General features: G+C 30.9%; 1 protein-coding gene and 1 long non-coding RNA gene across 2 annotated transcripts; one reads left to right on the forward strand and one right to left on the reverse strand.

Annotated features, from left to right (window-relative positions):
* The first annotated feature begins 6,074 nt into the window (after nt 1-6,074).
* On the forward strand, nt 6,075-11,490 carry LOC107011883 (CDPK-related kinase 5). The gene is made up of 11 exons (XM_015211558.2): nt 6,075-6,930; nt 8,352-8,482; nt 8,727-8,768; nt 8,868-8,976; nt 9,390-9,468; nt 9,605-9,901; nt 9,984-10,096; nt 10,266-10,373; nt 10,457-10,519; nt 10,610-10,777; nt 10,927-11,490. Exons 1-11 carry the CDS (start codon nt 6,358-6,360, stop codon nt 11,065-11,067), a joined length of 1,824 nt encoding a protein of 607 aa, XP_015067044.1. The 5' UTR covers nt 6,075-6,357; the 3' UTR covers nt 11,068-11,490.
* Nucleotides 11,491-12,709: 1,219 nt separating this feature from the next.
* Nucleotides 12,710-17,325, reverse strand: LOC107009296. Its single transcript, XR_001455389.2, has 4 exons — nt 17,184-17,325; nt 16,992-17,073; nt 15,051-15,126; nt 12,710-12,949 (listed from the first exon to the last, which is right to left on the reverse strand). It is a non-coding gene; the product is annotated as an uncharacterized LOC107009296 (long non-coding RNA).
* Between the last annotated feature and the right edge of the window lie 97 nt (nt 17,326-17,422).

Consider the following 17,422-nt stretch of genomic DNA (forward strand, 5'->3'; position numbering starts at 1 on the left):
AAAAAGAGTATGAGATGGTGGGACACACTAGCTAGTTGTTTCTCTTTATACTTGCATTTGAGATATGGGACAGAGAGTGAACATCATTGCCATCCTCCTTGTTGGAATTCAATCATGAAACTACTTTCGTCAAACAAACTATATACGGTATAATATATAGTAGAACTAGTGAGATTGAAACACACGAGCACTATCTCATTTCAAGTAGATGAAATTATTGGGCTAAAATAATTTATTGGGTTAAGGGTGTCCAAAATATTAATTTAATCATTTTGTGTATCATTTTATTTATATATACGATATTTTTTTCGATGAAAGGTATCTGACATATATCGACTTCTTGCAAGGGAAATGCCTATTTATATATGTAAAAAAAAAAAGCTTTTAAAATTTATAAACTTTTGATTAAAAATGCATTGATCCTATTCATTGTTGACAATTTATACAACTATACTTTAAATATTATGAGATTGTCCTTGTGGCGAGTAAGGTAATTTTTCAGCTTTCCTTGCACTTAACAGTTAAGGTACTTGATTATCAACCACAACTGATTAACATATTACCATGACCAAACTCAAAACATAGTCTAGTCTTAATTAGATCATATAAAGTATGTTATGATTTTACTCGTGGCGATGACATCAAATAGCCGATGACCAGTAAGGTTTCGTTGCACTGGGCTTGTTTAGTGCGGATTATCTTACTTATTTTATTTGCAAGCTATTGCATAGGAGCAAGGTTTTACCTGTACGCACTCAAGGAGTAGCCATTACAAATTTGCTTTGTCATAAAAAAGAAAAAACTACCATTATCATTAAATAACTGTCTATGTCAACATTTAGTTCAAAATATAATTAATAAAGTTAATCTAGTAAAAAGAATCATAAAGAAATACATAAGGTAAAGAATACAGTTAATCCACCAACTACCAAATTAAAGTCTCACATAACTCATAAGAGAACCTGTGCATAACACATAAGGTAAAGAAATCCTTATGGGAAAGTGAGTTCCTTTGGATCTATCAATCCATGCGGCGGTTTGGTAGAGTGTATTAGTAAAAATAATGCATGTATTAATTAATATGTATTAGTAATTTTTTGTTTGGTGCATTTTTTCATGCTACGTAGTTATGCATTAGTTATACACTTTATTATGTATTGAGGAGTGTATTACTAATACCATAGATTTCTAGGTACTGGTAATGCAAAAGAGTAGCACATGCATTAATATGATTAAAGATTCAATTACCCATCAAAAGTACTTTTACATCTTCTTCAACATAATAATAAACGGATACTTTTATAAATAAATATTTTATACAATTCATACTATTTTTAATGCACCAAACCAAACAATGCTTAAAAAATCATCTATGCGTAACTAATATTAATACAAGTATTACTAATACACTCTATTGAATATTAAAGAAAAGTTACAAAGATCTCACTTTAATTTTTACAAATGATTAAAGAGATACCCAACAAATTCACAGACGATATCTATGAGTTTGGCCAAACGATTAAAGGAATCAAATTATATTCCGTTTTCAAATATCAAATACCGCTCTCCAGAATTCCAATCCTTAAAACTTTTTGACTTAATAACGTAACATTGATTATTATTAAATTCATATATATATTATTATATATATATATGCTTTAATCAGCATCGCAAAGTTTCTTTTTCCTTATCAAGATGTAATACATGCATACTTATGGGGGAAAATAAAAATAAAAACTGTAATGCATTCTATCCAGAAAAAGAATTAAAGTAATAGGAAAAAGAGATTCTTAATAAGAAAAAGAAAATTAAGTCGATGAAACTGAGAAAAAAGTATGAAAAAAAAGGACAAAGAAAATCTCCCAGGACCACTTTACTATATCATAATTAAACATCACATGATGTTTTAAATATGGAGAGTTAGCAGCACTAATTAATATATTGTATGTGTTTTAATTATTCCATCTCTTAATTGATTTCCATATTAAGGTTTAATTAATTTGGTTATCTCACCTCTCTCCTTTTCTTTTTTTTTTTGTGTCCTATATATATATCAGTGTAAAAAAGTCCTCTCTCCATTAAGAAGTGTTTTCTTCAATAAGAAAAGAAAAGACCTAAGAAAATATATTCATATTGAAAAGCTAGGCCTTAAGCACAAATAATAATGAGATAAAGCACTTTAATGCAACTAATTAAGGGGCTCTCGTACGAGAAATAATGGATAAATTAAGTATTAGAATTAATTTTAAAATGAATTTATTTCATGAAACTATTTATCTCGAGATAATAATATTAGTTTTATCTATATGAAAAGTAGATAACAATCTAGCGATAATTAATTATAATGTTGAAATAACTTGTTTCCTGATCGAGAAGTCAGATGATAGATGATGAGTCTCTTAAATATATACTTTATGTCCAACTTTATATTTGTAGTCTTATTGACTATATAATATGTTGGAGAAAAAATTGTCAAAGTACGTACTCGGCCGGCAATAACAGTTTCATGATTCATGACAAACAAATTATAACTAGCTAAGCACGTACGTATTAGTGATGAAAAAAAGTCTGATCAATTTAATCCACAACTAATTGCCACCTTAGGAAATGATTAAAAATCTGATGCTAATTATAATAGTAAATGATGGTGACAATAAGATAATAATGTCAAAATAAAATCATTTTGGTATAATATATAAAAATATGTCATTTAAATTTACCTCATTTCATATTCATGCTCTTACACTCTGAGTGTACACAAAAAAATACACAAATACTTTATATGACATTCTACTTGACAATTTATGCACGACATCCTACGTTGTAGGTAGGGTCGTCTTAACCCCTAGACCACTAAAGTCATCGCTTGGGTCCTATTTTTTTTGTGGCCCACATTTTTAAAAAACAATTACTTATGTATGTTATTTTTTTATTTTTTTTTAAAAAGAAAAATATGTACTATGAGTGCTATAATTCTACTAAGGAAATTACACATGAGATGAATATAAATCTGAATTTCGTAAAAAAATAATTTAATAAAAATATGGATAATAGAATCACAAAGTCCCTTGAAGAATCTTGTTGATTACTTATATATGTAGAGAAGATCAAACTATTTTTCATTTCACAATAGATTTGAACCAATTGAAGCATATGAAAAAAATTGATTTCTTATTTAGTGGTAAAATATTGAAAGTATTAGATGATGAGAATTTTTAAGAATCTTGTGCTTAACTTTAAACTTTCTTTAACACCTAATAGTTATTCTGATATTGATGGTTCAAATTTATTTTTTTGAATTAAAAGTGTTAAGAGAAATAATACTAGTAGAAGATAATGATCTAATGAAAATACTCAATCAAATAAAAAATTTGATTCTTTTTCAAATACACATATCGCTTATAGAATAATTTAAACAGTTCCTGTAGCCTCACCGGAAGAAGATTTTTTCGAAATTAAAATTGATTGGATCTTTTCTAAGATCAACAATATCTCAACTCTCAAAAGAGATTGAATGCTTTAGCTATATTATCATTTGAAAAGGAATTATTAAAATAAATTAATGATAAAATAATACTTAATGACTTCGATGATTGTATCTAAAATAGCTAGAAAAAAAACATTCAAATAAAAATATACATGATAAGAAATTATTATATCTCCTCTTTTAAATATTAATTTAGGCCCCAATATTATTGAATCGGCCCTGATCCTAAGTGTATTATAATAGCTAAGAGGGAAATGAGATTTCAATGCTAGAAAAAAGAACTATTAATTATGGCAAATGAGCAATTCTGTATTTGTTATTGGTATTTGGTAAATGAAATTTAAACACACATATGAGTAAATTTGAAGGAGCTTGTAAAGTCCAAGAAATTTCAAACATAAAGAAAGGCTATTTTGTATATTGAAAACAACAAGTAGTAGAAAGAGTTGTGAAATCATGGAAGGTGTGGATTCCTTTGCTGCTTAACGCCAAAACAGAAGAATTGTCCCTTTATTCCGCATCTTGGGTTTTACCCAAATACTAACAGACAAAATTTAAAACTTTTTATCGACAAAATCGTAGGTTAGTTTTGTCTCAATCTTATCTCACTTTTTCTTGTTTTTTTTCCCTTACATATATAATTTAAACAAACAATTAAGTTGGTCGAGGGAAATTTTTAATTAAGAATCTCAAATTTAAAATTTTTCGTTTATTTTTTTAATTGAGTTCCAGACATAATTTACAATCTATTACGTTGGAGTAAAATTTATCATAACTATTATAGAAGAATGAGATTTATATGTGTGATTCCTTATCATTAATAAAAGATAAAAAGTATAGGTACGCAGCCATGAGTCGTTAAATTATGGTTAATTAATCCTTATTTATTCATTAGAAAAGACTAAAGAGTATTATTATTCACTACTAATTAATTAAGTAGGTGTTTGGCCATGCGATATCATATCACGATATGGTATTTTCACGCTGATTTTATCTCATGATTTCATATGATGAGATGTGATTCCATATTCTCCAAAAATAATTGTATCGAATCATGTGGAAATACCATATCATGATTTTTGATATTAAAATATAAAAATTAATCCACATATAAATCTATTAACCATTTATTCACATGTAAATAAAATTTGTAATCACATCATTACTTTTTAAAAATTATTATTTTCATCGACATAAAAATCATTACTCTCTCCAACATTTAGTCACTTTAACTCACACTTCACGATTGTTGAGTAATAAAATCTTGAAGAGCCTATGAAAGGTATTTCATTTTTTACACAAATATAATGATAAAACAATTGCTTAATTAAAAACAAATAGTTTTGTAATAATTTATTATGTCATTTTATAATTTTTTGTTTATTTAATAAGATTGAATAACAATTGGGGTTACTTTAATAGTTTTAGAATTTATGAAAAAATATTCAACACCAACATGTTCTAATAAAACTTCAATTTCATTTCATAATTTCATATCATGTCGTGATACGAGTTTCGGTGATTGAAACCCATCTTAATATCGACACGTGGAGGTCAACAAGATGGCTAGGACGGTTCCAATATAAGCAATTTTTTTTCTCCAGTGGAGTAAGCATTATTTTCTGCACAACAATATTTTAATAGGATTACTAATTAGTTATCTGTCATTGTTAACAACTTTCGTCATTTTTAAACAAACCATACGGCTAGTTTTATGTTCAAGGTTAGTTAGTTAAACCTATTTAGTCAGTGAATATATAGTATTTTTATAGTAATTTTTTTAATCACCCTAAAAAATTATCATAACCATCAAAAATAATTATAACCTAATTAGGTTGTAATCTGAAAAAAAAAACACCTTCTCATTGGTCCAAATATACTTTAATCTAACTTTTACTAGGTTTAGAATTTATATTATTGAAGACGTATCATATATTACATATAAATAAATATTAATGTAATTAATTATCACTGATAGCACAAAGTAAGAATATAAAAAAGTTGTTTGATCCACAAAATTATTTTGAAATTATAATATGAGATTATAACTTTGAGAACGATTTATCATGCATTATAAATAATCTAAAATATAAAACAATCAAATCAAATATAGTATATATTTTAATATCTAAGCTAATTCTTAGATATCTATCTTATTATACATATAAAATGACTTTAAAAGTTAAAATATTTTTGAAAAATGCTCTGCTATAGCCAAATATAAAGTAATGAGAGTTTGAATTTCCAAGCAGAATTTATACCCATTTTAATAGGGGTAAGAATATATATATTTTAGCTTTTTTTATACAAATTTTTTGAAGTATATAGTCACTTCCTCTAATCTCATCTTCCTAATATAGAAATTAGAAAAACGACCACAAAGGAAAGATGAAGGTTCTAGATTTTTTTGATGGATTTGTAAACTTTATTACAAAAGAAAAAATAAGTTGTACGTATTTGTTAGGAAAAAAAAAAAAGAGAATAGTCAAATTACTAAAGATATTAAAGTCTTCTGCACCACAGATATAAATAAAATTTATTACTAGTAAATTTCAATTACTTTTAATAAATTGATTAGAGGATCTATGGCCTTGGTGTTTTCTATTTTACTTTTTTTCTTAAAATAGTATATATTTTTAGACAAAAAAGCGAACATCTCGTCGTTTCCTTTTTATCGCCTTCTGTACACTGCAGATCCATCTTCTTCATCTCTCTTTCAACACAAATTCAAACTTCAAACTAAACAAATTTCCGCTAATTTATACTAATTTCGTTTTCGTGCAATTTTCTCGACTTTGAGAGATAACTGAGCTTTTCTTTTTTTGGCTTGATTTGTTTTTCAAGTACATTGGGTTGTTTCTGAAAACCCGATGGGTGCTTGTACTTCTAGACCCTCAAATTATTCCGGCGACAGTAATGGCAACAGAGACACACTTCCGGTGAAATCTACTCCGAACAATAATGAGGACGATAACAGTCATCAGCAGGAAAGGACGAAAAAGGACGAAGCTGATGTAGGTAAAAAGTCACCTTTTTTCCCTTTCTACAGTCCTAGTCCGGCGCATTATTTGTTCTCCAAGAAATCTCCGTTGAGATCTCCGGCGAATGCCAGCACTAATTCTACTCCTCGAAGGTTTTTTAAACGGCCATTTCCTCCGCCGTCTCCGGCGAAACACATCCGTGCTGTGTTGGCTCGGCGACACGGCTCTGTGAAACCGAATGAGTCTGCGATTTCCGAAGTAAATGAAACGGAGGTTGGCGGCGGTGGTGGAGGCGGGGCGGGGCTTGATAAGAGTTTTGGATTTTCGAAGAATTTTGGGAACAAGTATGAGCTGGGAGAGGAAGTTGGAAGAGGGCATTTTGGATATACTTGTAAAGCTAAGTTCAGGAAAGGTGAAGTTAAAGGACAAGAAGTTGCTGTAAAAGTCATCCCCAAATCAAAGGTTTGGCATTTTCTGATACTCTCAATTTCCTTTCAAGTTTGATTCAACTGTTATGATCTATCATCTCTGTGGTCAAAGTTTGTTGGATTTTTCTCTTTTTTACTACTTGAGTATTAGTGGTCAGATCTACTCTAGAGATTGTAGTCTTTGACTTTGTTATCTTTCTATTTTCAAATGTCCTTTTTGTACCACTTATTGTTTTTGTTTTCCAAATGGATCCATCATCTACTGTTTCCTTAGGTGGTGTAGTAGATGATTTAAGTATAAAGCTTAATTTATTTGGCAATTAAGTTTAAAGGTTGTGAAGTGATGGAATGAGGAAGCTTTTTGCAGCTTCTGTTGCAGTGGCATACGTGATTATATTTGTTATATGCTGATTACTGTTTCAAAGGAAGCAATTCAATCTTTGCAGTGCACTAAAGTCTAAAGTTTTTATTGAACTGTTCTTGGAGTCCGAAAATTATCTGTTCAATTGTCCATAAGATGCACTGAGTTTGGATTAACTGTGAGTTAATAGAGTATCGACATTATAATTGGATGCGATGAAAAGAGGAATAACAACTTTAGGGTCTAAGGGAAGTCAAGGAAGAGGGGTGATGTTATTGTCCCATTTTTTGTATTGATGTCCAAGAGTTACAATTTGAGTTTGAAATTCCAAACTTTCGACATGATCATTGAGGTGAGACTACTGGTATTTGTCATACCCAAAGAATTCACAAACTTTACAAAAGTTGGTTCAAGTGGGTCTATATACGATGTCGGATGACTTGGTTTTGTTTGTTCCTGAAGGCTGATTTGTTCCATCTGATGTTCATGTTCCTTTTTTGGTTTAGAAGTAAAAAGAAAAGGAACAATATCCAGACTAAAGTAGCTCTCTTTTGTTTTTAAAAAACAGAAGTAAATGGAGAGATGGAGTCAAATGTGTTCTCTTTGTCTTCTAGTTGTACAAGTAACACGAGAAGGAGAAAACAGTTTATTTCAATAAGTTAAGAAATAACACTCCCTCCCACAACCCCCCTCCCCTTCCTCTCCAAAATCATACATTTTGTAGAGTTTAAGGGCTTTTAAGGTCTGCGTATATCCTATCCTCCCCAGACTGCACTTGTGGGATTACACTGGTTATGTTGTTGTTGTCGTTACTGCAGCAAAATCTTCTTGAAATAGGTGTTCCATGAGAGTTTGCGATGTGTTTGGCATGTGCTTCTCTTCTCTCCCCCCCTCCAAATTTCGGTGGAATTTTTATAACTGTTCAGTGAGCTGCTTTCTGGTTTTTCTAGCTTGATTTTTCTATTTTGCTTGAATATTCCCTAATATAAGTTGATGCATGCCTATTGTTGTTCAGAATGTGCGGTCAGTGGTTTTTTTAATTTTCTTCTGGTGATTTATCTGAAATATATGATCATATTTGTTTCCTTTTCCAGATGACTACTGCAATAGCCATTGAGGATGTGAGAAGAGAGGTGAAGATATTAAGAGCTTTGACAGGACATAGCAATTTAGTAAAATTTTATGATTCATATGAAGACCACACCAATGTCTACATAGTCATGGAGTAAGCTTCATCACTCAACTCCCATCACATTTACATTTGCAATGGGGTTCAGTTTCAAACTTAGGTTGAGAGAAAACTTTATTGGAAAGTAACCAGAGTTTTAATTACATGACAGTTTGTTTATTTTCTCAGCAAACATTTGCGTTCAATTATCATATTTTGCTCTTATCAGGAGCTTTATCTGCTAATTTCCTTATCACACCGCTCTTTTGAATTACTACTGATTAATCTTGTTATATTTCAGGCTGTGTGAAGGAGGTGAGCTTTTGGATAGAATACTCTCTAGGTAGTTCTTGATCTTTCCTATGTTTCAACATTTTTGAATTTGAACCTTGTGTTTTAATTGATAGAGAAGGTGCTAAGTTATAGTGTTCTTGTCCTGCAGAGGTGGAAAGTACTCGGAGGATGATGCAAAGACTGTAATGATACAAATACTGAAAGTTGTAGCATTTTGCCACCTTCAAGGTGTGGTACACCGGGATCTTAAGCCAGAGGTGGGAGGACTAAAGTTCTCACTCTATGATTGCTTTAGAACAAACAACATTTCAGCATATCTAGATATTTTACCCTGTGTAGAAGGGAGGAATTTTTTTTGCACAAAAAAAACGCCTTTTTCTTTACCGGGTCTTGGATTATGCTAATATTCCAACTGCAATAATTTTTCTTTCAGTTTCAAGTTGTGTAGATATATTATTCATCAGGCAGACTTAATGTTTGTTTCATCTGGTATTAGAGTTTAGGAACTAAATTATTTACTAGCAAGTGACAGAGAAGCTCAAATGTACAGCCGTGGCATTTTGCTGTGGCTGAATCTATCACTTGTTGGAGAAGCTATGCCATCTGTTTCAGTAAACCTTCCTCTCTATCATACTCTCCGTTGTCTAATTTTATCTTTCTGATTGACCAGAATTTTTTATTCACGTCTAAAGAGGAAAATGCACAACTTAAAGCAATAGACTTTGGACTTTCTGATTTTGTGAAGCCAGGTTAGTCCATTACTGTATCTCTGTAACCACTCCCCACCCCAGCCAAAAAAAAGGAGAGTAGAAAAAAAGAACTACCTTTCATAAAATTTGAGAACCTCACCAACTTGTTTACGTGCCTTGCTCAATTACTTTGCAGATGAAAGACTTAATGATATAGTTGGTAGTGCATATTATGTTGCGCCCGAGGTTCTACATAGATCTTATAGTACAGAGGCTGATGTTTGGAGTATAGGTGTCATAGCATATATCCTATTGTGTGGAAGCCGTCCTTTTTGGGCTCGAACTGAATCTGGGATATTTAGGTCTGTCCTCAAAGCTGATCCAAGTTTTGAAGAACAGCCCTGGCCTACATTATCTTCTGAGGCGAAAGACTTTGTGAAACGTCTATTGAATAAGGATCCCCGGAAAAGAATGACTGCAGCTCAGGCTTTGGGTGAGTTTCTTGAGTTATATTGGAAAAGACAATCTTTTGTTCTTTAAATTTCTGCAAACTGCTGAACAACTTACTGTCTCAGGTCATCCATGGATAAAGAATAGTCACAACATAGAAGTGCCTTTGGATATTCTGATATTCAAACTGATGAAGGCTTACATGCGGTCCTCTGCTCTTAGGAAAGCTGCACTACGGGTGCGTATGATGCTACCATGAAAAGTTTTTCTGTTCCCATTTTATCTTCCGAGTCCAATGCTACATGTCGAGTAATAAAGCTCTATTTTGTACCTCATAGTATTTGCTGAAATTCTGACTAATCTTTTGCATTGTTCTTCATGGCCTGGTCATTCTACAATTTTTGCAGGCTTTGTCAAAGACATTGACAGTAGATGAGCTATTCTATTTGAAGGAGCAGTTTGCACTGCTACAACCAAGCAAAAATGGCACCATAAGCTTTGACAATGTTAAAACGGTTTGTCTTTTGGAATAAAGAACGATTTATTAGTTTCTTCTTGTATCTTTCATGTTTTTTGCTGATCTTCATGATTTTACCAGGCCCTGATGAAACATGCAACAGATGCAATGAAAGAAGCTCGCATCCATGATTTTCTTGCATCGGTAGATTTTGAGATCCTATTGACTTCAGATATTTAAATGTTGTTGTCATTGTTATGGGTTTAATAAATACTCCTTGTCCTTGTCATGCAGCTTAATGCGCTGCAGTACAGGAGGATGGATTTTGAAGAATTTTGTGCTGCTGCATTAAGTGTTCATCAGCTTGAGGCTTTTGATCGTTGGGAACAACATGCACGTTGTGCCTATGAAATCTTTGAGAAGGAAGGCAATAGGGCCATTATGATAGAAGAATTAGCTTCGGTAATCATGGTTCATTTTTTGTTCTGAATATTGATTGCCACGTCTTAGTCTCTTATATAGCTGTCTCGTTTTTTCCTTTTCGGGAGAGGAGAGTGTGCAATTGATTGGGAAAGCAATCTAACTGAATTTAATTCAAATTGTTGGTCCAGGAACTTGGTCTTAGCCCTTCGGTTCCTGTCCATGCTGTTCTACATGACTGGCTCAGGCACACTGACGGAAAGCTCAGTTTTCTTGGTTTTGCAAAGTTGTTGCATGGAGTGTCTAGCCGTTCAATTGCAAAAGTTCAATGATTCAAGCCCCACTGAATCAGAAAATGATTCTCTTGGTGTATCTACATTCTTGTCATGAATACATTGTTTGGCAGTCAAATGAGCTAGGGAGTGACGAATGACGAAGATCAATTTATGCCCCTCATTCTGGAGCTTCATAGATCTCTTTATTTTCTCAGGGACTAGTATGAGATTCCACGGAACAACATTCCTGTAGAGGATGAGAGGTTTGACCGCCGTGTGTTATCAGAGCAGTGACATCCTGCATATAGAGTTCTTACTGTAAAGCTGTAGTTAGTTATGTTTGATTGCAGGTGAGAGTACTTCTCAGCTGGTTTTTGGTCACATACTAGGTGTTTTAACTTGTTGCACATGCGCTGATGTCTACAATTGCATTGTGTAATGTTGTCTGCATGTTTTTATAGTTAAGAAGTTCCACCACTTCCTTTTCTTGCTTCTAAATTAGATTGGAGTATATGCGACACGAAAGGATCAATCATCGCGAGACTCGTCAACTTTTTAGCTAAAAGCTTTGCTAAAGATAGGTTAATGCAGTCTAGGTGATTTTTTCCTATCCGTCTTCGACTTAATCAATAGTTACCTTGTACGTGCATGCAATCTGACCCGCATACCACCTTTTGTTAAAGGTTAGGTAGGGATGATCAAATAGTCACTGAAAGCATGTACCAAATTGTTCAGTTGGTTGTCCTTAATCTAATTGTCTTTCCTCCAGCCTTATTTCAAGTAGGGAAGATATTGAAATATTGAACGCCGAACACACGCTAAATTAACTTGATAAATGTCATCACTAAGCTAGCATTTTGCTATAGATTTCTGAATATTCTTGGCAAATATTATTTCGGAGAAAATTTATCATGTGTTTGACCATAATATTTGGGAAATATATTTCACTTTTTTAGAAAAACATAATTTAGACCCACAAGTTTTTAGAACTAATCATAAGGGTATATTACAAGTGAACTGATTTTTTGTTGCAACTTTAAACCATGACACTAGAACAATGTGGTAGTTTGAAGTGAGTGCAACAAACATCATTCCATACATCGTGAAGTAGACAAAACAAATAACTTTGTTACTCTGAGCCGATTGTTCATCATTTTCATCAACAATCATATCATCATTTAATATTTATTGAATCGGTGTTCACGTAAAAAAAATTATGCAATACAACGCAAACAACTACTATAGAGAGTGTTTTTGTAAAAGTTGTAAAATTTCAATTTTCAAAAGATTTCAAATAATGAAATTTGACCCAAATACTAGAAAAAATCTATTATTTTGGAAATTTGGGATATTTGCACCAAATTGTATGGATAAACATTATTTGCCAATTTTTTTCTCTAATATTATTTGAAAAATCTATGACCAAACGGTACTTAAATAATGATTTATCGAAACCAAATTAACTTGATTTTGAAAGATGAATCAAATTTCAATTTTTTGAACATTAAAGATTACCGTTTATTTGACTTAGACCAGAAGAATATGGCCCGTGCTTGGGGCCCAACATAGTTGATTTGCTCTCGGTAAATAATAAAGTATGATAAAAATTATTCAGCCATATTTATTGCAAAAAAAAAACAATTATTCAAGTTGTCTATATGAATTACGGAAAGAGATGATCAAGTATGGAAATAAAATATATTCACTCAAGCATTTGCAAAATCATTGATAAGGTAGACTACATAAAATATTGACTCAAATTTTCACCCAAACGAAATAATCAAAAAGCAAGAAAGGGAGAGTGCTCGAAGTTTTTAGAAACATTCTGCATCTACAGACATTACTAATAATGTGTCAACATCTGGACTATGATTCAAATTCTAGTAATGTGTCAACATATCTAACTCTTCTGTGGCCAAACAGTACTATGTGTTGTTCCCTGCAAATTATATGAAAGTGCACACACAAAAAATAATCAGCACAAGTTCTGGTTAAGTCTATCAACTTCTTATTTGCGGAAATTGCATATTTATATTAAGGTGATTAAAATTAAAGTTAATTAAGTAGTTCTTTTAAAAGTCAAACTTCTATCTTTACAGATTTGACTTGCTATGCATGTCCTTATCTATGCTAAGAACACCTTATAAGGGTACACATTTGCTCAAGTCCGCTTTTAGCGAAATTGAGCCAAAATCTCTATTCTAGATAAATTCATAAAGTGGTGCATTTTTAGGTGACTAGTTTTTTTTTCTTCTGACAAGTAAAATGATATATGAAGGAAAAAATTTATCTCTGAACTTCCATTTATCTTTAAAAAAAAAAGAGAGAAAAATAAATTACATGTGTTATCTCAATCACATTGTTTTCCTCTTTGAATATCCTTAATAGGAAGCAATCTTAAGATATTATGGATAAATTTTTTTTTTCTTGTCCTCCTAAAGATCATTTATTAAAGTATGCTATTTGATTAACTAAGCTAAACAAAGATGGTATCTAAATTATTGCACATAGACATAGTTGCTTCTGAATCTAATAAAACGATAATGAATAACTAATTAAGTAAAACTAAAAATGATGATATAGAGAGACGAAGTACACGGATCTCTTAGACCCGCTTAGTCATTAGCCTTAACTCTAACATTAATAGTTTGCGTGTATGACAGAGATAAAAGTATGTTATAGATATGTTTGTATTCTTTCATTTAAGTTTACTACTCTTGACTTAAGATTTTCAATTCAATAAATGAAAAGCTAACGACAATTTCTTCAAGTAAAACCTATCTAATATGCATAATCACATAATATGTAAAACCTTCTTCATTAGATATTATGTGTGTCAAAATCACACATAATACCTCATTAAGGGAATGAATATTACCAAATCATTCCCAACCATCATTAGTCTCTCAATCCCCCTTGTTCTGTTTCTGGAATTTAATTATTTTTCTCAGTTACTTGCATCACTCAACAATACAAGTAGGTGAGCAAGGATCCAACATTACTAATTAGTGAGTATACCAAATGTATTTGAATCACAAAAGAGTCAAATCCATGAGAATGTGAAACTCTACAGAGTGTGCATAGTATACATAAATACAAAGTCAAAGACGAACGACAAAGATTTGATGCGTTTTCATATCCCATGACATGACAGTAGTTAGAGTAAACGCTTGGAAAAATGGTCAAATATATTAAGATGTCTACAAATAAAAAGAGGGTGTAGATAAAATCTCTCCATCCATATTCCACATATTACATATTAAAATAAAAATAATCACCAGAAAAAGTAAAACTTACTTGATTGAAGTAGCACTGGATATATTGTTAATACCTTAGCATTTTCCTTTCTTTAATTAGCGTGCAAGAATGTTAAAGAGTTCCATTAAAAATTAAAAAGTATCTTCATTTTAATACTCGAATAGAATTATTAAAGAAGGTCCGGCATCGATGAGACTTTTCTTTGCTAAAACAATCCTCAATAAAATTTTAAGATAGGATAAACTTGTTAAATTCTTAAATACTTGAATTAGTAGACTTGTCAAAAAATAGAAAATTGACAATTCATCTAAGCTTCTCATTACTATTATTTCTTTAAATGGTGATTTAGTGTGTTCAGTGATACAACAATTTGTGCTCAGTGCTCCTAGTAAGAAAATTGTCATTGAAGCATTGGAATGAGAAAAACAAATCCTTTATGCAGAGTTCAAAAGCTACATCTTTTATTTTCTTCAAATGATCATACAATTTTGCTCTTGTTTGTAGTGTTATCTAACTTGTAATAGGGGGTGGAATAGAATTTATAACAAAAAGAGTATTGTCAAATAATCTTATACAGTTTGGTTCTGACCTTGGCTACAATTACATGAATCATGTAGGGAGATTTATGTACAAGTTGGCAAAGAGGAGGTAAGAATCTTGCCTTTTCTATTATTACTATATTTTAAATAAGCAATTTATAGTTATGAATTTATGATAATGATTGTTATTATTGTTCTATAAAAAATAATATACTCGTACAAATGAAGAAACAAGATATGTACCTTAGAGTTAGCAGAGAGAACCACTCGTGACACAAACAAATCGAAGGCATGTTTCCATGGACTCTGCCAAAAATTACTTAGAAAAATATGTTTTTTACTTTATATATAATTGTGAAAAATAAATATAAAGGCATGACATTAAAAGTTTATCTAACCAATTTTACTATACAAATGAACAAATACATGAACTCTAAGAAGCACGTCTTTTAAACACTAAAAATGCATCTTTAATCATCCTAGCTCTAAATCTAAAGACTCTGAACAAACACAACAACATGACAACAAAAAGCATCATCCCAACACATAAAAAGAGAAAAACGCTTAAGTAGCACATCAAGCATCCCATACCCCAACATAGTTGAATTAGGTGTGGGCTTTTTCACCGTAACAATACAACCAAAGTAATTTAACTATATGGATATAGAATGACAATTTTATGTACATGTACAAAAAAAATAAGCTACTATATCTTGAAATAAAATTGATCATTTTTTTCAAGGCTACGTACAATAAATGCATAGTTGTATAAGTGATGACATGTTCCGGCTAGAGTACGAGCTTGTTTGGCTCAGCTTAAAAGCTGGTCAAACTGACTTAAAAGTTGATTTTTGACTTATTTAGTTGTTTGGCAATAATTAAAATAACTTATTTTAAGTTAAAAAAAAACTTATTTTAAGCCAAAAGTTAAAAGCTGGTGTAGGGGTGCTTTTTTTTTTTAGCTTATAAGCTGTTTTAAGTTGACCAAATTTTTACTTTTTTGCTCTTAATATTTTTATACAATCTTCAAATTATCCACATAACCCTAACATCTCTTTCTTCTATTTTTCCCTTTTCTAGTGTGGATGATATAGACAATTACTATTACTAATGAATGAAAATAAAATAAATTTTAAATCTTTCAAGTGATCTATTCAAATTATATATTATTAAAATGTAAAATAAGTTGCACATATAACTTAAATAGAAATTTATATTCCTCTTATAAATAATTTGTGATAATAAAGAAATATGTGAATGATAGACAATTATTATTACCTATGGATGAAACTAAAATAAAATCTTAAATCGTTCTTTGATCTATTCAAATTATATATCTTTAAAATCTATAATAAGTTTATATTCCTCTTAAAACAATTTGTGTTGTGAAAATAATATGTAAATGATAGCAAAATATAATTATTTATGGTTGTAAAATATAAATTAATTAACTTTTATTATGTTAACAGCTTTTAAGGGTATTTCAGACATTTTGAATTGAAAAATTGTTTATCAGCACTTATTTGCCAAACACATCAACAACTTTTTTTTTAACTTCAGCACTTTTATCCAAACGCATAACTGCATATTTTAAAAATAAGTTTCGACACTTTCAAAAGTACTTTTTTAAAACTACTTTTATTAAGCTCATCCAAACGGGCCCTACATATTATAAATATAATTGGGTAAGTGATGACAATAATGTACGACCACCTCACAAGCCACGAGTATAAACACTATAGAGAGACCACTAATACTCAACCTTCAACCAAATTAGTCAATACAGGTCCAACCTAAATGACCTAACTTGTTGACATTCTCGAGTCCTAAATCATAAATAATTTCATTTTCACTTCAAAGATAATCAATAATTGTGAATTTGAAAAAATACAGATATGTTGCTTCGGAAAAAAGTCAAATTTTACAGAAGCAGATTGTTCAGAAGTATACCAATCAAATCTCCAACTAACAAACTGACAAAATTGCGGAGAAAAAAGGGGAGGAAAATCTCCAAAGAAAATGACTATCGAATATATATAGCACTAACCTTTGAAAATTATTCTCACAGAGTCTATATTTTCACTGATTTTTTCATAATATATTTTATACATAAGAAATTGAGACAAAATAGTGAATAAATACATGCATGTGTAAAATCAGCTAAAGGAAGAGTCAAATACTCACAAGATTTCTGGTGAGTTTTACTTAATGTTCTTTCTTTCTTGTTGCATCCATATCATAATGATGGACTCCCTGTAAACTTTCTCTAATTCCCAAATCGGAAGCACATAAAATAAAAGATAATTTTGACTTTGATAAGTAAGAATTCAATATCTCAGGAAAAATAATCAAACCAAACTGAGACTGAAAGATTACCTCTAATTTCGATAGTCAAATGTAAAATTTTATCGCCAAATTGATGTTTCAGCTGGGGACTTAAATCACTCTTCACTATCTTTCCATCAATTTGATGCTCCTCTCCGAAAATGTATACCCTCCATTTATAAGTCACTTTCTCGACTTCTCCGTCAAGAGTGAGAATGAGAAATAAAAATGTAGAAAATGACTGGAAAAATGATAGATCGGTGATAGAATCATAGAAATATAATTAAAAA

The sequence above is a fragment of the Solanum pennellii genome, chromosome 2 (assembly GCF_001406875.1).
Source record: "Solanum pennellii chromosome 2, SPENNV200".
NCBI classification, from domain to species: Eukaryota; Viridiplantae; Streptophyta; class Magnoliopsida; order Solanales; family Solanaceae; genus Solanum; species Solanum pennellii.